The following is a 22,880-nucleotide window of genomic DNA, read 5'->3' as shown; positions in this document are numbered from 1 at the left end:
CGCGGTGTAAGCTCCTGGAATTGGCTGTAATTTATTCACATTGCCACAAATCAAGGTGTTAACTCAATCCTTTGCTTCTCTGCCAAGGGGAAAGAAGGAAAGTGGAAGGAAAAGAGAAATAAATATTTATTGAACAATGACCTCCAAACTTTTTTTATAATATATTTATAGCAGTAAAAAATATTTGAGCATGCATCTCCAAAATGTATATACTTATTTATAAATTATATACATTCAGTATATAATACATAATTATACACATAATATACTAACATAATAAGTATATTATAAAATATATACTAATTAAAGGATGAGATAAAGATACTTAATAAAAGTTCCAATAATTCCCCCCTATATCCTATCTTACATATCCTGGTGAAATGAATCCCACTTTGGAAACTACTATTATTAAATCGTCATTGTCAAACTCTTGATAAAACTTTAGGTCCCACAGAATTTAAATAAAAATTCACCAAGTCTACTGCATGGTCATAAAAATATCTGTTTATTACCTCCCAGAATACAATAAAATGGAAAACTGTTAAGACTCTGATGCACGAGAAATGAGGTAAGTGTTAAATCACCTTAGAAAATCTCAAAGTCAACCTGGCACAGCATAAAATCACTGGGAACTAAATAACTATCACACAAGTAATAAGTGAATAATAGTTTTTACGAGTATCTTGGAAATGCAATGTTTCATTCCTGATATAAGTTTCCACCTAATTTTTTATCATTACTCCAGATAATGTATCAGACTTTATCCTTTCCTCAGACTCTCAAAAGAAAAGCATAGTCTTGGCTCCAATGGCTGTTCACTTATGGCAAAATTCAAGTACCACAGAGGAATGCCTGTCAACTTTCACAAGCCAACTATCATAAATGAGAACTGTTTTTCATCGTGGTAATGCAAACCACTATGCAACTAGCTGTTTTGATTCATCACATTTTGGTACAACTTGCTTCTGGGAAAGTTGAGTCATACCATCTCTGGCTTGGCAATTCAAGCATAAACCTGCAGTGTACATACAGCTTTTTATATGTTATCCTGAGAAACCTGAAACAGCTGCACTGCTGGCAGGAAAACACAGGACCACCAGTAAAATATCCAAAACAGTTGCATCTTTTAATTTATGACTGTGCACTGTTTCCATAAAAGGTATATAAAACAGTTCAACTTTTTATAGGTAAAATGTAATAAACAGTCATACTCGGTGATGCCATAAATGTGTAAAAAAAGTTTATTTAAAATGATTAATTAGTGTTTGAAAATAGTGTTTCTTGAACACAGTCATAATCCAGCGCAATGAGCAAATATTTTTATATTTGAGTTATTAATGCTAAGTTGTAGATTCTCACTGCCCAAACCAAGTCAATTAAAATTTCTCTGCATAGCACTGAAGAAAATGCATTTCCCTTCTAGCAATCATTTACATGAAACATGTCTGTGAGAATGATTCTTTAAAGATCTGCCTATTTACATTGCTGTTTTTGATCTCTAGGGCTGCACAAAACCGTTACTGTTAAATATTTTAACCTATTCTCACCATGGCAACCCACATTAATTCCAATTTTTCAAAAATAAAACATACTTCATTCTGTTATTCAACTGTGGGCTTTATTTTCTAGGTACCTTAACTTAATGTTCTTAAACACTTTAATTATTGTGGTACACCAAAGTATTTTCAAGGATCTGCCACATTGAAACCACACAAAGAGAATTTTGTATTTTGCCTACTTTTTCACATTAATCCACATCTGTGTTATTTTAATTCTTTCATGACCGTTACAAGTACATCACTGAATAGGATTCCTGGGGTTTCTGGCAGAGGTCAGTATCATTTCATGTACACCTTTATACAACTGAATGAGGAAGAAGTCTTAGCCAAATTTATTTCCAAAAGTCAAGCTCAGTTGGATTTTGGAGCCCAAAGGTAATTGCTCTGACTATTTAGCCAATCCCAGGGCAGTATTTCTGTTTTTCATGGGTTTATTTTAAATACCTGTAAATCTTATAAGCAGAAACCAAGGAGGGGAAAAAAGAAGTTTGCTTATTTTGGTATCTATACCTTATTATACCTTATTTTTACTAAAAGCAGACTAAACTCAGAGATTTAAAAATCATACCTTTGATTATTTTCTTAATAAGGCTTTAAAAAAGTATGTTTTCAAAAGCATGTCTAAGATAATTCCTGTACAAAGGGCATCTTATGCCCTAACTTACACTCAGTCTAAAGTTGCCTTCCTTTGCCATTACCCATCAAAATCCCTTTCAAACAAACTTCGGAGAAGGGGGAGGAAAGGAGGCAATGGATCCTTAGAGGGGAGTAAGCTTTAGAAAACCACATTGAAGTTTGTTCCTGAACTTTGATTTCCTACACTGTCATTTTCTTCTGTTACATTTAGCAGCTTTTGCTCCCAAAGAAGGTGGTATAATTTACACTTAGCTTCAGAAAGACTTCATTTTCTCTGTTCTTTAACATAAGAGAGTTCCTCTGAGATTACTCTTTTACCATTTCCCTTCCTGTAAAAGCCCTATATTGACCATCTGGCTGAAGTCTTGGACTCAGCTCATTTTAGTGCTGTTCAACAATGCTCTGAGTTCTGTGCGAGGGCAGAGGGCAGGGTCGTCACTCCAGACCAAGAGGCAGTACTCTTCCCCTCCAGTCATAAGCTCCCCATGAAAACCCTTAACAAACTTTGGCTCCAGAGAATCAAAGAATCTTGGAATTCAAATTGAAATGAAAATGTGAAGTTCATATTAGTTCCCTCTACCTCAAATTACCAGGCCCTATGGAGAATTAAAAGAAAAAAAACAACAACATAGTTAAAAACTTGGACTGGTTTAAACTAAGAAAGGGAGTGAACTCTAGAGACTAAGATTTTATTTTTACAAGGTGGCCCATTTTTTAAAGTTTGCATTTAAAGCCATCATGCATTAAACAGACCAGTTCCAAGTAGTTCTGCCTCCTAGCCTACAAAATTTAAATATAAGTACCATTAAGAGAGATCAGCCATCTGATCTCAGCTGTCAAGATCAAGAGCTCTTGTAAGAAATTCAGCCAAAGCTATAAAAGATTTACATTAACAACCTGGAGTCTATCTCAATGAGATTTAAAAACAATCAGAGCAATAGTGTGCTCAATTACCGCTAAAGAGAAGGAATATTCTGAAAACCGAGGTTAGTGCTCAGGTATCCTAATTTAATCATGAGGTCAGAATAATGAACTATCTACAGAGGGAAACTGATCATCATATATTCTAAGACAAATGGGGAAAGCAGTACATGTCAGAAATGTCCATAATTCTGAGGGCTGTTTGGTGATAAAAACATATGGCTTCATGAATTACAAGCAAAAATAGAACAAACTTCCACAAACAGTCATAATGTTTCTCTTGGCTTTATTATCTAGTTATCAAGTGAGAACACAACTTGAATAAACTAATTATTAAAGCTGTTTCAGATTTATACTACTATACTTGGTAATCAAGTGACCAATTATTTCAGACATTCAGACCATCAGAACACCAAAGCTCAGATATGGAAATTAAAAGCCACAGGATGCTCACATAAGTCTTTATGAACTATAACTGAAGTAAATAAACTGTGAGATTTATTGCTATCAAAGAATCCACTAGGTATTTTAGGAGAGGTAGCTATTACTGAAAGTTAATGAAACTATACAGCAAAAGGAATACTTCCTTGACTTGAGTGTGAACTATCAAACACATAGAAGATAGAATTGTAATATATTCTATGAACAACTGGCAGTTGGTAGTTCTGGATATCTCAATGGACAGACCTCTAAGAACAGATTTCATCAATTTAATACAGACAAATAAAGGAATATCTCAAGAATCAGGTGTGGTGAGATATATCTGAATAGAGCCATGAAAACAAAATCAAAAGATTTTTTTAAAAATATATTTTATTGATTTTTTACAGAGAGGAAGGGAGAGGGATAGAGAGTTAGAAACATCAATGAGAGAGAAACATCGATCAGCTGCCTCCTGCACACCTCCTCCTGGGGATGTGCCCGCAACCAAGGTACATGCCCTTGACCGGAATCGAACCTGGGACCTTTCAGTCCACAGGCCGACGCTCTATCCACTGAGCCAAACAGTCAGGGCCAAAAGATTTTTTATAAATCTTAAATATACTTCTCAAAATCAGATGTTTATCTCAGCAACAATTACATTTGGCTAATTTCAGTATTGTTCTTATATACTTAGATGAGAGTAAACAGAAAAATGGTATAATGTTTTTACTTACTGATTCTTAAAACATTATGATCCTCATTCCTATGAATTTATTGAAGATAATAACGAGGGGAGAGAGAAGGCAAAGTTTCATGAAAAATCTAAAAATAAATCACATTAGAGTCATATAAAAATAACCATATGTAGATATGTAGATATTATATATCCCAGTGAGGGACAAGTGCCACTTCTGTGGTGGAAATAAAATAGATATTATAAAAATAAATATCCTAGTTTCTAAATTTTTTAAACTTCCTTTAAAAATCTAGTGTCCAATTCTGGTTTGTCTAATTTAATTTTTTACTATGAGGTAAAAGTCCATGCTAACAGATGTGTGCCAAAAATTTCATCACATCTTTATAAAGGCAGGACGAGTAATTTTTCCCTAAGGGTGGGACAGGGAAAATGCAGGAATTCATATGTATGCAGCTCATTCATTCGTCAAATAATAAAAATAAAATTACTGAGTACCTAATATGTGCCAGGTACTGAAGCAACCCTGAGAATAAAACAGAGCAAAGATTCCATGGACCTTGTTTTCCATGCTTTCATGGACCTTATAATTCAGCAAGGGAAAAAAAAGATGTTAAATAATTAATATAATGAGAAAATCAGGGCTCTATGGGTTTGGATAAAAAGGGAAGCCAACATGAGCAAGTTTAGAAAAGGTCTCCCTAAGAAAATGACAGGTATGTTTAGACCCAAAAGATGAGGAAGAGCCAGAGGAATAGAGCAGAGATCCAGCAGAAGAGCACATATGAAGCAGCAAGAAGCCATCGCACATACTGAGACATACAAAAAGGTGTCTCCAGCTAAGGATGAAGCTAGAGATGTAGGCAGATAGAATCCAAAAGAAGGCCTATACAACCAATGTCACCCCAATAAATTCAATTTTGTTTAAAGTCATTATAGGAATGTTTAAGAACTGTGAAATTTATTCACAGGGCAATGGAGAGCCATTGAAAAGTTATTGTTAGCAACCTGATCATTTAAATAAGCTAAGTATTTGGCTGCATCGTGGACTGGAAAAAAGCAGTTGATTATAGAGAGACTCCTTATGACAGCAATTTTTAACCTTTTTCATTTCATGGCACACATAAATCAATTACTAAAATTCTACAAGATAAATACCTCATGATTTCACTCATTTGTGGAATATAGAGAACAACATAGACCGATGAACAGGGACAGATCTAAAGACAGAGAAACAGCGATCAGACTATTAATCCCCAGAGGGAAAGTAGGGGAGGGAAGGGGCAAGGAGAAGAGATCAACCAAAGGACTTGTATGCATGCATATAAGCCAAACCAATGGACATGGACAACAGGGGGATGAGAGCATGAGTGTGGGGGGGTGGGGTGGGGAAGGATGGGGTTCAATGGGGGGGGGATGAGGACACATTTGTAATACCTTAACTAATGAAGAATTAAAATAAATAAATAAATTAATTAATTAAATTAAATAAAAAATAAATAAGTAAAGGGCCAAAGATTCTACAGCACAACAAAAAAATGTATTTTGCCAATCTGACCAAAAAATAGGTATAATTTGGATTCATTAACACAAACAGCTATTGTAGTAGCTGTTGTCATTTTTTTTTTAATTTGGCAATCTAAGGGAAAAGACGTCAGTTCCCCTGACTAAATAGTCAAGTAGTACACAGAGAATAGTCACAACTGCAGCTGTCATTAATCCAGTCAATATTGGCATGAAAATACTGTTTGAACCATTCTTAGCCGACCTTATTTTAGCTAATATTACTACTTATAGCTACTAAGATTCCATATGGAGAAAACAAATTCAATTTTGTTCCTTGTTCAATGGTAGTCAAGCACTCTCCAAAGTTTGCAAAAGGAAAACTCTTCTCATTGGTGTGGTTTTCTATTGATGGCAAACTCTCTAAATTAAAATAAACAACCTCAGTTTTCTGTCCCGCATCACTTCCCATCTTTCCCTGTACTACATAAATACATAAAGATATCATGGTTTAGCCCTAACTGGTTTGGCTCAGTGGATAGTGTGTCGGCCTGTGGACTGAAGGGTCCCAGGTTTGATTCCGGTCAAGGGCATGTACACCTTGGTTGAGGGCACACACCCAGTAGGGAGTGTGCAGGAGGCAGCTGATCGATGTTTCTCTCTCATTGGTGTTTCTAACTCTCTATCCTTCTCCCTCCCTCTCTGTAAAAAATCAATAAAATATATATTTTTTAAAAAGACATAGTTTAGTAGAAAAGACAAAGATTTTGGAAATGGATACATTTGACTTTGAATCCCTCCTTGAACAATTTATTAACATTATGATTTGGACAGTGCTTTTTATTTTTCAAGCCTCAGTTTCCTTATCTGTAAAAGTAAGACAACAATACCTCATAGTATTTTTTAGAAGATTAAACGAGAAAAGATATGTAAAGCATCTGGCATAGAACAGACATTCTATAGAACAGACATTTATAGAACAGACATTCTATAAAGTGTAGTGTCCCTGTCCACCTTATGTATTCTCTTTGATACTATTATACAAAATATGCTTTCATGATGAATAGGCTTTTCATAGCCCAAATTTCCAAAATATTTTACCTTCTGGTAATTAGTATGTACCTCTCCTTTCCCAACTCTGTGACTTTCCTATCTATTCTTACATCTATTCCAACAATAATAATGTTGCCCTCTCTCTTCTGCCTTTTACTGTACCCCAAATATGAAGATCTAAGTAGAGATTGTTTCTGTGTTGTTTTTTTAAATTAGACAAAATATAAGGAGTAGACCTGCTTGTTAATCTTTTACCATAGGGTAACAGAGCAACCCAAGTACACCAATACCTACTTATTAAAAAACAAAAGGGAAAAATTTTACACACTTACATATATAACACATTTATATATACACAAGCATATATGTACAGATCTATATTTCACAATCCTATGCACAGCTTAGTATATGTTTTCTTTTAAAAAAACATTTTTATTGATTTCAGAGAGGAAGGGAGAGGGAGAAAGAGATAGAAACATCAATGATGAGAGAGGATTATTGACTGGCTGTCTCCTGCATGCCCCACACTGGGGATCAAGCCCGCAACCTGGGCATATAACCTGATCGAGAATCAAACCGTGACCTCCTGGTTCATAGGTGTATGCTCAACTACTGAGCCATGCCAGCTGGGCCCATAGACTAGAATATTTTATTTCAAAAGTTAAAATGCTACATTATTTCCTCTCTCACTGACTATCCTTCCTCTTATTCTTCATAACCAGTATTTTGATTCCCATCACCATTAAATGGCCATTTTTCTGTACTCACCCTCCTCGACTTCTCTAAAAATCTGGAGACAGCCAACAGCTGTGAAATGCTCTTAGCCTCTGGCTTCTATAACAATGCCTATAATCTGGCCCACACTTCTACCCTTGACAAATGATTTTCCAAATTTCTCTTTTTCCACCTGCTTCCTAATTACTAGTTTTCCTTTTGGTTTACCTCCTCTTCTCCTACTCTTGACTCTATCTCTGAAATGTATGGCTTCATTTATCACCTCTGTTCTACTAAACCCTACAATTCTATCTTTTGTCCCTTTGCCCATCTTAGTTATAGCCCAGCATTTTTATCTGCTTGGGTGTCCCAATGGTACTGCAAAGTTATTATTTTCATAACTCAACTCATCTTCCTTTACAAACCTACCCTCTCTGTATACCTCTTAGTTTCTCTTAATAGTTTCAATGTACTCTTAGGGTCATCTTGGAATCCTCTTTCTCCTGCACACCAATGAGAAACATACATCACACTCTCTCTCTACAGATATCTAATTCACGTCATCTTCTTTGCCACTATTGTTGTCTATTTCAGCTCTTTATAACCCCTTTCTTAGATTACTGTTAACTGTCTCTTAACTGATCCCCCTATGTACAGTATATTTTTTCTATTCCAACCTATTCATAGTTACTAAATTAATCTTAGGGCAAAGCACTGCATCACTCTCACACAAATACATTGGCTCCCTGCAGTATATAGAATAAAGTCCAAATTCCTTAGCCTACCATTCAAGGCCTACTATACTTGATTCTAAACATATTTCCCATTAGTTGTTTCCATGTACACTAAACTTAAGCCAAAGTCAATCATCAGGTTTTCAGTTATTTCTTATGAAAACATTATAACTACATTCCATAACTTTGCTTATGGTGTTTCATGATCTTGGAATGCCCTCACCATTGCCTACCTTCCAAAGCCTTAGTTCAAATATCAACCCCTCAACTTTAAACAGATACATGAACCCAGCTGGTATGACTCAGTGGTTGAGCACTGACCCATAAACCAAGAGGTCCCTGTTCGATTCCCAGTCATGGCACATGCCCGGGTTGCTGGCTCAATCCCCAGTGGGGGGCATGCAGGAGGAAGCCAATCGATGATGTTTCTCTTTCATTGATGTTTCTACCTCTCTATCCCTCTCCCTTCCTCTCTCTCTAAAATCAATAAGGAAAATAAATAAATAAATAAATAAATAAATCAATAAATAAATGGAATCATGAGAAGCTTCCCTCTATGCAACACAAAATGTGCTATGTGTGTGTGTATTATGTATTATATATATTACAACAAACAAAAACAATAAAATAAACAACTAACCTTAAAAGCAAGAAAACTTTCAGGTGCCAGAAATTATATGGGAACTCAAAATCAGAGCATGAGCAGACGCTAAAGTTCAGAAAAGGTACTGGGTACCAGTGATTCAACACCCATATGAGGGACATGAGATGGGTCTCAGTCCTGTCAGAAGTAGGAACTGGGCTTGGCCCCTGCATATTAACCTAGATCTACAAAATGCTGTCCCATCTGTAAAACAACTTGTAGGAAATTTTGCTCACTTGCCTAGGGATAGTCACAAGAAAGTCTAGGAGTATGAGTAGAAAAGAAATCATAGAACTATCCCTTGGGGATACCGAAGGACTGTAGTTCAGTTTTAGGGAGTCAAAAATTATGCAGAAAGAAATAGGTGCCAAAAGGCAAGGAAAAAGACAATATAAAAAGACAATTTAAAAAATCAAACAGCAATTCTGGGAATAAAAATCTCAATGGACATGTTAAGCAGTTGAAATTAGTGAGTTGGAAGATGTGAGAAAAAACACAAAGAATTTAGCAGAACTAAAAGACAGAAAATATGAAAGAACCATTAAAGGAGGTATTCCAGCAAGAAGGAAAATTAAACCCCAATGGGAAAAACAGAACACAAGGAACAAAGATGAGCCAAAACCACCACCATCACCATACACTGGTAACAAAAACAAGAAAAATGGAAGGAGGAAATCTAAGGTTAAGCATTCTATACTTCGTTTTATTCAGAGGAAGAGAGATGTGACCTTTTGACTTTTGAAAATAATATTTGTTAATTCTGAGTGGCAGAATTATAGTTTTTATATTCTACTCTCTGTATTCCTCTGTTTGAAATATTTAACAATAATTTAGATGCCACCTCCTCTGGATTGTCCAAGCAGAATTATTTCTTTCCTCCTCTGAATTTGCACAGTACTTTACCTCTCTTGTAAGTACCATGACAAAATGTTATACATTTCCTGTTAGATAAGTTTCTTGATAGCAAGATAAATATCTATTCACTAATAGCCATCACATTAAAAAAATAATAAATCATCCTAACTTGAAGCAGGGAGTATAGAATTTTAAAAGTAAATAAAAATTCGGAATGGCCAGGATAATAGATGGCAAATAAAAACACAGAGGATATGAAGAATTACCACCACAAACTATTAAGCTTGGCAGAGGATTGAAGGGAACACAAGTTGTACATCAGTCACTGAAGAAAATGGGAAAGTTTCCTGGAAATTAGAAGATGCCTATAAAAATGACAGAGATATGGGGTGTAACTTTATTTAAATTATAAATATTAGCATTTTTAATAGATATATTTAAAATTTGCTTTGAGATTTTATCCTATCTCATAAGCTGAACTCTGTGTGTTAACCAATTTTATACTCAAAAAGACATACTAAATGGAATATAGCCGTGAATGCAAAGAAAAACAAGAAATTCAAACAGAACTGGGCACACCCAAAGCTAGATATTTTGTAAGATATTTATTTTTCCATTCAAAGCACTTTCTCAAAAGCTCTATTTCACACATTGGAATCTGAATCATGTCAATAACTTATATAAATCTCTAAAGCAAACAATAACAAGCAAAGACAAAGTCAAGTGGATAAAATAACTGATGTTTTCTCTTAATTATGGAAAATTCTATTTTCCTGCAAGTAGAAACAAGTTCATAAAATATCTACTCAGGGGACGAGTGACCATAAGCAATAAAATATGAAAAAGCTCCAAGAGTTCTGGTTTAATGCATAACAATTTCAAGTTTTTAAAAAGCATTTTTAATACTTAAGCCCACAGAAAACTTGCACTCTCTTCCAAGAGCAAACCACAGCATCACTTTGGGGGAAAGAAAATCTATGCCCATTATCATTAAGTAATGTGCTAATGCAATCAATTTTATTAAAAAAAAATGTAGCTTTTCTGGAACAGAATGCTTTAATAGATTAGTCAGTTAGTTGGTTACATACCATCTGAACCAAAAACTTCATATGTAAAGAAAATATTTTCCTCTTACTTAAAAAATTATAGCAGCATTTTCAGTATTCTCTTTGCTTCCCAACTACATTTTCTGGCAATGCATTATGACTCTGCATATGCTGGTATAATATTTTAATTAAAAACACATTCTAATCATTTACATATGACTTATTTTTGAAAGTCAAAAGTTTTAAAAGTTTAATTCAATTTTTTTAAATGTTTAATTTAAACCTATGTTTCTTATTTCATCACTTTTAAAGGACAAAGGAAAGAAAAAACCTACTATTTCCTTGAATTCCATCTTATAGTAGAAAAATTATTTCCAAAATAATTAAAATAAGCCAATAAATAAAATCGAACCGTGATTTGCTGGTTCATGGGTCAACGCTCAACCACTGGGCAATACCAGCCTGATACATAGAGTTCTTATTTATATATCATGCTTGGGGTGAATCTGCCACAGTGAGTTAACAAAATTAAAAAAAAAAAAATCCAAACTAAGATTACTTTGATATATTTTGTTCCTAATTGGCCTCCATTTGTAAAAACTAATGTTTCATAGAATAAAAATAGGATTTGTTTGAAATGATATAAAATAAATACCAAGGAGATAAATCACATCCTTAAAGATACACTTCAGATTAATCCTACAGGTGTTTACTGAAAATAAATTTTAAATGTTTTATAAAGTAAATGAGAAGAACAGTAGGTAAAGACTGTATACACAGTATAATAATGGAAGTAATTCAGAATCCTAAAACTGAGTGAGGACATTATAATGAAACTAGAGGCCGGGTGCACAAAAATTTGTGCACTCGGGGGAAGGGGGGGTCCCTCAGACCGGCCTGTGCCCTCTCGCAGTCTGGGACCCCTCGGGAGATAACGACCTGCTGGCTTAGGCCTGCTCCCGGGTGGCAGAGGGCAGGCCCAATCCCTAGGTGCAGCCCCTGGTCGGGCTCAGAGCAGGGCCGATTGGGGAGTTGGGGCGCTGCCCCATCATGCACAGAGCAGGGCAGATTGGGAGGTTGTGATGCCACCCTCAGTCACGTTCAGGATAGGGCCGATTGGGGGGTTGGGGCACCGCCCCCTGTCACACTCAAGGCAGGGTCGATGGGGAGGTTGCGGCGCCACCCTCCGTCACACACAGAGCAGGGCCCATCAGGGGGTTGGGGCGCTGCCCCCGTCACACACAGAGCAGGGCCCATCAGGGGGTTGGGGCACTGCCCTCTATCACCCACAGAGCAGGGCCGATCAGGGGGTTGGGGCGCCGCCACTCTCACACTCAGGGCAGGGCCGATGGGGAGGTTATGGCTCTACCCTGTCACACACAGAGCAGGGCCCATGGGGGTTGGGGGGGGGTTTGGGGAGCTCCCCCCTATCAGGCACAGAGCAGGGCTGCTCAGGGGGTTGGGGCCCCACCCCCTGTCACACACAGAGCTGCAGGGCGATCAGGGGGTTTGGGTGCTGCCCCCGGTGCCGGGAGGCATATTACCCTTTTACTATATAGGGTAGAGGCCTGGTGCATGGGTGGGGCCAGCTGGTTTGCCCTGAAGGGTGTCCTGGATCAGGGTGGGGGTCCCCACTGGGGTGCCTGGCCAGTCTGGGTGAGGGGCTGAGGGCTGTTTTCAGGCTGGGAGTGACTGAAGTTCCCAACCACTCCTTTTTTTCTTTTTTTTTTTATTCTGGGCCAGCTTTACCTTGAGGCTTGGCTCCAGCTCTTAGGCCTCCCGCAGGGCTGAAAGTAGGTTTCTGGCCTTTGCTTACAATGTTGCAAATCTGCTGGCTGAAGTCCGGCGGTATTTGTTACAATGTTTCTTAAACTGCCTGCTCAGAGGCCTGCAGCCACAGGCGGGGAACGTTGGTTTCCTCCAACGATCCTCCGTCACTGAGGCAAGCAAGCCTCACGTTAGTTTCAAGCTGCCTGGCTGCCGGCCGCCATCTTGGCTGACAGTTAATTTGCATATCTCGCTGATTAGCCAATGAAAAGGGTAGCGGTCGTACGCCAATTACCATGTTTCTCTTTTATTAGTGTAGATTATCTTATCCCAGGCTCACACCAAGACACATCATAATTAAAATGGCAAAGGTTAAAGACAAAAAGTGAGTCTTAAAAGCAGCAAGAGAAAGACAATTACCTACAGGGGAGCTTCCCATAAGATTGTCAGCTAATTTCTCAACAGAAACTTTTCAGGCCAGAAGGAACTGGCACGAAATATTCAAAGTGATGAAAAGCAAGGTCCTACCAAGATTACTTTAGCAAGCCTATCATTTAAAACTGAAGGAAAAACAAAGAGCTCCCCAAACAAGAAAAAGCTAACAGGGTTCATCACCACCAAACCAGTACTACAAGAAATGTTAGAGGGACTTCTTTAATAAGAAAAAAATAATCTTATCCCACCGCCTCATAAACAGATAAAGCAGCTGACATCCAGACAGGTTAAAAAATTTTATCTTCTTGGAAAGAATCCATTTATTCAATTAACACATCTGAAACACTTACTATACTAGTATACCAGTACTTTGCTAGGTGCTAAATGAGAAGACAGTCCCTGTTCCTAAGGAGCTCAAAGTCAAGTGTAAAAGAAGACATGAAAATAAACAATTTTTAAGTATAAGAAAACTGGACACTGTGAGAAGACAGGAGAGTGCTGGCAGAAAACATAGTTCATAAGTTGGTATATGAAGGGAGAACAATAATTTTCAGATACATAAAGAGCAAAGAGTATATCCAAAAAGGGGAAAAGCACAAAATGTCTGGAGGCCTGAGAGAACATGGTATATTCTGAGTGTCAAATTTGAAGGGCCCTCTGTATGCCTTGAATATTTTTTAAAATAAATAATGGGTACTCATGAAAAATGTTAATGGATGAGTAATGTAATCTGACCTGAATTTTATAAATCTTTGTATGAAAGATAGACTGGAGAAAGAGAGGGTGAAAGAGAGGCAAAGAAAATGATTATGAGTGCCTCTAGGGGTTATGACCCTAAGGATCTTAACAGTCTAATTATATGTAAGATAGAAGCAAGAAAATAAGTCGTTTAACAACTCCCAAGTCTGGGACATAGAAGACTGACTGGATTAGGAAGTTTCACCACAACAGAATATACAGTAGTTAGAAAAGTTTTCACAAAGAAGGAATAGAGGTACTTGTCTGACACACAGGTAGAAAAATAGAAATTTTCAGGATCCAGCTGGAAATATGAGTTTAAAACAAATAAATACATGCTTGGGATTTAATATAAATCACTTTACCTTTTAAATTGCCTTTCTCAGTTCTAAGTAAATGCCTTTAGGGCATTATAAGGGCAGAAAGGAAGGGGGACAACCTAGACCTATCACCCACTGTATCAGAGTAGTTATGCTTTCATCTTTTGGGGTCCTAGAAAGATATATTTTTTAAATAGTCTGTTTCTTTTATAAGTTTGAAAACTATTATAATATAGCTTTAGAATCAAACAGATATGGTGTTAAATCCTGACTACTCCCTCTTCTCTAACAGAGAAGATTTGAAAAAGAGGTGGAGACCAACTTGATGGTGTAACATCCCTGAGTTGAAGGTCAAAATAGACCACACAAGACAGATGGCAGGAGTAGCTTTAAGTAAAGCATAACCCTTCTGCGTGTAAGGATGGACAGAGGATCTAACAATGTGTACAAACAGACAAGTTTATAGTTGGGGCTGACTTGTGAGGGAATACATTCATACTTATATTTTCTTTGTACAGTGGGTTAGTAGGTTAGCTGCTGAGTCTGAAAGAGGGAATGTAGAAGATTTGAGAAACCCATTGTGGGAAAAGAGAGATAAACCAACCTTGGATTTGTGCAAAATGATTGCTGAGTGGCGCCAAATACACTCACTTGTATTATTTTCTCAGGCTGTACTCAGCAGAAACCACATAACAATTCATATAGTTACAAAATATTTCCAATTACTCTTTGTATGTAAGTGCCATATACACTGATTGGCCAGATTATTATGACCACCTGACGTTTGTAGGCAAATTAGCTATAATTTCACGCTGAAGTTGCTACAGGGCCAGACCATTATAAATAGGGAAGCAGGTTTTTTACCATGACAGTAGAAGTAATTTTTTTCTGAAGATATGGGTAAACAACGCGATTTAACAGCCTTTGAACGTGGGATATATTTGAACGTGAGTGGCCAGATTATTATGACCACCTGACGTTTGTAGGCAAATTAGCCGTACACTGCATCATATGGGATATGGAAGCTGAAGGCCTGTTCGAACACCTTTACTGTCTGCAGTTACCAAGATAAAACGTCTCCAATTCACACAGGAACACAAGGACTGGACAGTCGAGCATTGGAAAAATGTCATGTGGTCCGATGAATCACGTTTCCAGTTGCATCATGCAGATAGAGTGAGAATTTGGCGGAAACAGCATGAAAGCTTGCACACCCCCCCCCCCCCATGCATGAGTACAACCCTTCAAGCTGATGGGGGCAGTGTTATGGTTTGGGGCATGTTTTCCTGGCATGATTTGGGCCCTTTAATTCATGTGAAACGTCTGAATAGCACAACATACCTAAGTATCGCTGCTGATCAAGTTCATCCTGTCATGTTGATGGCGTATCCCAATGGAGATGGCTTCTTCCAACAAGATAATGCACCATGCTACGGTGCTCGTATTGTGCAGGAGTGGTTTCAAGAACATGAGGGAGACTTTACCTTGCTTAGATGGCCCCCACAATCACCAGATTTCAATCCAATTGAGCATTTGTGGGACAAAGTTAAAAGAGCCATCAGGCAGCTGGTTCCACAACCATCACATCTTACAGAACTGGACAGTGCTATTCATCAGGCATGGTGTCAGATTCCTCACATCACCTTTCAACATCTCGTGGAGTTAATGCCAAGAAGAATCACTGCAGTATTGAAGGCAAAAGGTGGCCCAACGAAGTACTGATGGGGTGGTCATAATAATCTGGCCACTCCGTGTATATATATATGGGTGTGTGTGTGTGTGTGTGTGTGTGTGTGTGTGTATGTATGTATATATATATATATATATATATATATATATATATCCCACGTTCAAAGGCTGTTAAATTGCATTGTTTACCCATATCTTCAGAAAAAAATCACTTCTACTGTCATAAACAACCTGCTTCCCTATTTATAATGGTCTGGCCCTCTAGCAACTTCAGCACTAAATTATAGCTAATTTGCCTACAAACGTCAGGTGGTCATAATAATCTGGCCACTCAGTGTATTAGCACAATATAATTAAAGTACTAAAATTACTCATGTGATCTTGATTCATAAAAAATAAAGTATGTGCTTATAAAGGAATTTTACGAAGTATCCCAATGGCTTATGCCCTTCTTGTCTTGTGGTTACAGAGAAGAATGACAAAAGATTTATTCAGCCTCAGGTCTGGGCACATATTATAAAGTGTTTCTTTTTTTTTTTTTTAAATATATTTTATTGATTTTTTACAGAGAGGAAGGGAGAGAGATAGAGAGTTAGAAACATCGATGAGAGAGAAACATCGATCAGCCGCCTCCTGCACATCTCCCACTGGGGATGTGCCCGCAACCCAGGTACATGCCCTTGACCAGAATCGAACCTGGGACCTTTCAGTCCGCAGGCCGACCCTCTATCCAATGAGCCAAACCGGTTTCGGCATAAAGTGTTTCTTATAAGAAATCCATTTTGTATTCAAGTTTATTCCAAATTAAAAAAAAGAATACACATAATGTTAGAATTCCTCCATATGGAGACTCCATCTTTTTCCTGGCAACGAGTTCTGGATAGAGGCCAAGGTACTGTACCTGGCTTCTCTCTTAAATAAGAAGTTTTTTCCATGACTCAGAAGATGAATTTTTTAAAAAGGAAATGCTACCTATGTCTCTAGAAAAGATTTCTGAACACAATAGGAGGCTATAATTTTGCTTACACCTAAAGAAGTTTACCTTGCACAAGAAAGCATTGCTGAGACTTGATGAGTGAAAAACACTTGGGCCCACATGATGATAGTAAGTGGTTCTTAGGAACTTTGAAATTCTGATTAATGTCTTTATATTCGCTGCTTAATTGCACTGACTGAATTTTTCATTAGGTGGTCAAACAGTTATTTTATTGGCTTTGGAAAACTGTTAAAGTCATATTTACAATAAGAATTTCCTAAACATTTATTTCCTCACAGTGAACAAAGACTTAACACTCCTTAATAGTTATGTTTGCATGAAAACTCCTTGAATTCTCATTATTTATTTTCCTATGAATAGTTAAGACAATAAAATGGTTCTCATTACTAGCAAAGAAACTAGAGATAATTTCTCATAGAAAATTATTAGTTCTAGAAACTAAAATTGAAGTGCCTGGCTTATCAGAACTTGGACAATTTGTAGTTTTATAATTCTTATGGAATTTTATAATTTTTAAGGCATTAGGAGGAAATCAGCTTTTATGCTAGTATAAATGAATATATTTGCAAACTTATTTTGGCTAATTTGGGCAAACATTTTAGATACTACATATAAACAAGAAACTAAAGATCTCATATTTAATGCTTTAAAAATAGCATAGCATAAAGAAAACGGAAGATTAAGAATGATCTCTAAAACACAGAAAACTGAGGTACAGCATTTTAATCAATTGATGCTTTAATGCTGTAGGTAATTGGCAATGTTTAAACTCAGATTTGATTACAAAAGAGTGAAAGGAATTTGACAATGTGAGTTTTCCCCTAGTGTGCTTCCTTTCTTTCTTTGCTCAAGGGCAAGCATTTTAGTCTGTAGTGATGCAAAAATATGCATGTTCTGCTGTAACCATAATTTGCTGACAAAATATGTAGAACAGAGAATAGGTTCAGAGCTTGCAGTTTAACTTACTTCTACTCCATGGTTTTGATGAGTCATATTTCAATGACAAAAGAAAATAAGCCATTGATAAGGTGCAGGTCAACAGATTATATAATCAGATCAACTGTATACAAATACTTCTCATGTTTCTATTCTTATTTGGTTCTCATAAAAACCCACTGAAGGAGGAAAGAGGGGAGGAAAGAAGATTAACCTCAATTTCTAAAGAGCAAGTCATGGCTCAGAGAAGTTAAATATGGCCAAGGTAATGTCACCTCCACTTACCAGGAGAGGGTAATAGAAACATGAGTAAGACTGGAAAGTGATTACATATGGTGGTCAAGAAGACAAAAATGAATTACAGATATGAATGAGGGACCAGAACATTAGGAAAATGGTAGAGAAGGCAGCTCCAAACTTCCATCCCTCCACAGAAACATTGGAAATAAGTAAAAACTGTCGGTCAGAAACAACTTTGTCAAACTCTGAAAAAACAGTTAAAGGTTTATAGCAACCAAGGGAAGGCTGAATAAAGAAAAAAAGCTACTTAAAAATGGTAGCATACTTTTGTGGAATTGTTACTTGCCCTTGCCCATACCCTCCCCAGCTCAGCAGCCCATCATCCCTGTGCTGGACCAGGACCCCTGGCTCCAGAGGAAACAGAGCAGATATTACAAGCAAATTATTGTGCTTCTCTGTTCTATCTTGTCTGGAGGCTACCTGAAGAAATGGCACAAGACACTCATCACTATCTGGGGAAAAAGATACGGTTGAGAGATATAATAGACAACCTAAAGCCAGGGAGGAAATGCTGGGGAGAGAATATACAGTTTTTTAAAAATGTACATGGAACACTCTCTTGGACAGAACATATGGTAGGCCACAAAACAAGTCTTAAGACTGAAATCATACAAAGCATCCTCTCTGACCACAATGAAATGAAACCTGAAATGAAAAAAAAAAAAAAAGGAAAGTTGAAAATTCATGAATATGTGGAAATTAAACAAATACAGTTAAACAAGCCATGGGTCAAAGAAGATATCAAAGAGGAAATTAGAAAATACTTAGTGATGAATGAAAATGAAAATACAACACACAAAACATGCGATACAGAGAAGGTGGAGCTAAGAGAAAAGTTTATAGCACTTAATGCTTACATTAAGAAGACCTCAAATCAATAACTTAATGTTATACATTAAGGAATTAGAAAAAGAAGAGCAAACTAAATGGAAAACTAGCAAAAAGAAGGAAATAATGATTAGAAAGAACATAAATGAAATAGAGAACAAAAAGGAATAAAAAAATCAATTAAAAAAAACTTGGTAGTTTGAAAAGATTAGCAAAATTGACAACCTTTAGCTAGATTGATGAAGAAAAAGACAAAAGATGCCGAAATCTAAAAACTATCTATAAATAATTATATGCCAACAAAGTAGATACCTAGATGATATGGACAATTCCTAGAAACACACAATTTATCTGAACTGATTCAAGTAGAAACAGAAAATCTCAACAGACCTATAAAAACTAAGATATTGTATCAGTAATCAAAAACTTTTCAGAAAATAAAAGTCCAGAACCAAGTTGCTTCATTGGTGAAGTCCACTAAACATTTAAAGAATTTGTATTAATCCTTTTCACACTCTTTGAAAAAATAAGGGGAGGGAAAATGGCGGCGGTATAAACGGACTTGTCCTGTGCCTTGTCCTGGAGCAGATAAGAGTGAGCAGCTGAAACGGGTAACATACAGCCCGAATAGGCAGAGGATTTTCAGCTGAGAGACTGTCTGCAGCTAGGAAAGACCGAGAACCCCCAGGAAAAAAAGGACGGTTGGAGACTGCGGCTGAAACCTCTCATGGTGCGCCATCTTGGGTGGTTGTTGCCGGCATCCAGAGACCAGCTACTAACCTGGAAACAAGGGATCGCAAGCAGCGTGACTGCGTGAACTCAGACGAGCACTGCTTCTTCTCACGGAAAGGTTAGACATCCCCTAAAGGTTCGGTTTGCAGTTCGGGTTGGAGGGAGGACCGAGCTCGCGCGCGCAGGGCAAAATCTGCGCCCCACAGAGTCTGCAGCCGTTGGGACCAGCGTGACCCGCGAGTGGGGAAGGGGCCCCACAGGGCTGCTGGCAGAAGGGAACGCTAAAAATAAGCCCATAGCTGGACTGGATGTAAAAAAGCAGCCTTGGACTTTGCCAATCTGCTGGCTGCTTGGTGCCAGGGGCGAGTGGGCACGCGGAGACTGCGCGCGGAGACTGTGCGCAGACCTGGAAGGTGGAGGCTTGCGAATTCGCACAACATATCAGGCTCTTGTTACAGTTCCCCTTAGATCCGTGCATTTGATTATTAAACCCAGTGCATGGGATTCCCCAGTTGGGGTCATTCGCAGAGCCTGTAGGGGAAAGTTCTTTTTGGGGAGCCTGGGAAACAGCGGGCAGTAACAAAGAACCAGCTCTGGGCAGTGGTCTTTCCCAAATCAGTTCCAAATACCATAGAGAAAAAAACAAAAAACCCTACTGATAGAGAGGACTTATAGCCTCGGAGGTCAATCCAGACACACTGCCACCCAGAGGCAGAGCCACGAACGGTCTCTTCTGTGATCACAAATAAAGGCAGTCTGGTAAACAAATACAACCTGCCTTAAAATCAAGTCTGTGGTTTACTGCACGGAGGGACAGTGTATCGCAGGGAAGTTCAACACTCCCCTGAATGCCTGGCCGGACTAAGGCGTGCCAAAAAGAAGAGTGGAAGATCTGAAGCACCTTCACTTCCGAATATTTTTATATATATATATTTTTTAATTCTTTTTTCACCATTTCATTAAGAAACTATTTTATTATTTTTTTATTTTTTATTTTTTTCATCACCTGATTTTACCTTTTTAATTACTACATTTTTTTAACCAGTATTATTGCTATCCTTTTACCATTTTTTCAAGTGTCATTTTTTTTAATTTTTTTATTTTTCTTTATTTTATTTTGGGATTAGTGTTCTACACTCTATTTTCATCGTTCCTTTAGCATCATTTCTCTCTATCTCACATTTACCCTTAAGCCAAAACTCTCTTCCTCACTTTTCCCCTTTTGTTGTCCTGTTTCTCTTACCCTATTCCTGCTTTGGATTTTACCTATTCCTTCTTTCTACCCACTGTCTAAATTTCACCCTACTTATATATCTAATTTCCAATCCCTCGCTCTAAATCCATATACACCACTCTCTTATCTTTCTTCACTATCTAATTTTTTTCTCTCTCTCTGTCGTTTTGCTAGTGTTTGCTTGATTTTGAGTATATTGGGGTTTTTTATGCTTGTGTGGGAAATTGTTTAGTTTTTCATTTTCATTGTTCTGTTTTGCTTACTTTTTCTTTATCTGGTTATTTTTGTGCTTCTGTTTTCCCTTGCCTCGCTTGATATTGGTGGTTGTTTGTAGTTTGCATTAGTCTCCAGGGATCTGCTGCTGGAGTTCATTGAGATTGGTTGCGGTTCTCTTGGAGTTTTCTCCCCATACAAATAGCCTCTTCCCCACCTCTATTTCATTCTCTTACTTTTTTTTTTTTTTTTTGTCTGTTTGTTTTTTTCTTCTCTCCCTTTTCCCAATCTCATTTCGGTACTCCTTTTTGTTTTTTATTTTTCTCTTTAATCTTTTTCTCTTTTTTCTTCTTTATCCCCTAATTCTCTTCGCTCGGGGGGGTCACCTTTATTTGGGGTTATTAATATCGTGAATGCATTTAGTTTGGTGCCTTGTACGTTGTGCCTTGTTGTGTTGTATTTTGTGCCTTTGAATCAGCGCAGCAGAGAGAGAACTACATAACCAAACACCTTGAGAAGAGAAATCATGGTGAAACAAAGAAACAACCCAAATATGAAAGAAAAACAGGCATCATCAGAAAAGGAAGTAAATGAAATGGAGGCAATGGAGGCAAGCAACCTGTCAGAGAAAGAATTCAGAGAAATGGTCATAAGATGGATGAAAAGAATGGAAGACCAATTCAACAATATGTGTAGGAACCAAGAGGAAATGAAGAAGAACCAAGAGGAAATGAAGAGAAACCAAGAAGAAATGAAAAATGAATTCACTGCCATAAAGAACTCAATAGAAAGCATCAACAGTAGACTAGAAGAAGCAGAGGACCGCATGAGCGAGCTAGACAAGGTAGAAAAAAATACCCAAACAGAACAGCTTCTAGAAAAAAAAATTAAAAAGCAGGAGGAGAGCCTAAGAGAACTATGGGACAATGCTAAACAAAACAACATCCGAATAATAGGGTGCCAGAAGGAGAGGAAACTGAGCAAGGAATAGAAAACCTGTTTGAAAAAATAGTAACAGAAAATTTCCCTGATATAGGGAGGAAAAAACTCACACAAATCCAAGAAGCTCACAGAGTCCCAAACAAAATGAACCCGAAAAGACCGACACCAAGGCACATAATAATTACATTGGCAAACACCAACGACAAAGCAAGAATCTTAAAAGCAGCCAGAGAGAGACAGAAAGTTACCTACAAAGGATCCCCCATCAGACTAGCGACCGATTTCTCAACAGAAACACATCAGGCAAGAAGGGAATGGAATGAAATATACAAAGTCATGCAAAGGAAGGGTCTGAATCCAAGAATACTGTACCCAGCAAGGCTATCAATCAAAATTAAGGGTCAAATCAGGAGCTTCACAGACAAAAACGGTCTACGGGAGTTTATTACAACCAAACCAGCAATGCAAGAAATGCTAAAGGGTCTGCTGTAAATAGAAAAAACAGGAAACAAAGAAGGAACGCAGCGGTAAAGAACAAAAATGGCGACTAACAAGTTTCTATCAATAATAACTTTAAATGTAAATGGATTAAATTCCCCAGTCAAAAGGCATAGGGTAAATGAGTGGATAAGAAAACATGACCCATATATCTGCTGTCTACAGGAAACCCACCTCAGAAAAAAAGACGCACACAGACTGATGGCGAAGGGATGGAAAAAGGTTTTTCAGGCCAATGGAAGTGAAAAAAAAGCCAGGGTAGCAATACTTATATCTGACAAATTAGATCTCAAAGTGAAGGACATAAAAAGAGATCAAGAAGGCCACTTCATAATACTAAAGGGAGCAGTCGAACAAGAAGAAATAACTCTGGTAAATATATATGCACCCAATATAGGAGCACCCAAATACATAAGAAATCTTCTGGAGGAGATCAAGGGAGAGATTGACAGCAATACAATCATAGTAGG

The 22,880-nt window shown here is 37.5% G+C and overlaps 1 protein-coding gene across 2 annotated transcripts in view; it reads right to left on the bottom strand.

Moving 5' to 3' along the window:
* The window catches only part of MNAT1 (MNAT1 component of CDK activating kinase), a 213,467-nt gene that overhangs the window by 5,777 nt on the left and 184,810 nt on the right, over positions 1-22,880 (bottom strand). The window contains exon 8 of one of the 2 annotated variants that reach the window (XM_036309146.1): positions 4,274-4,361. The exons of the other annotated variant lie outside the window; for it this stretch is intronic. Coding sequence (XP_036165039.1) covers positions 4,280-4,361 — 82 coding nt within the window. The 3' untranslated portion in view covers positions 4,274-4,279. Of the gene's footprint in view, positions 1-4,273; positions 4,362-22,880 lie in introns of those variants that run through there. 2 annotated transcript variants of the gene reach the window in all.

This window comes from Myotis myotis, unplaced genomic scaffold (genome assembly GCF_014108235.1).
Source record: "Myotis myotis isolate mMyoMyo1 unplaced genomic scaffold, mMyoMyo1.p scaffold_m19_p_1, whole genome shotgun sequence".
Taxonomy (NCBI): Eukaryota; Metazoa; Chordata; class Mammalia; order Chiroptera; family Vespertilionidae; genus Myotis; species Myotis myotis.
Note: the sequence above shows the minus strand (reverse complement) of the source record. Positions and strands in the feature narration are given on the sequence as shown.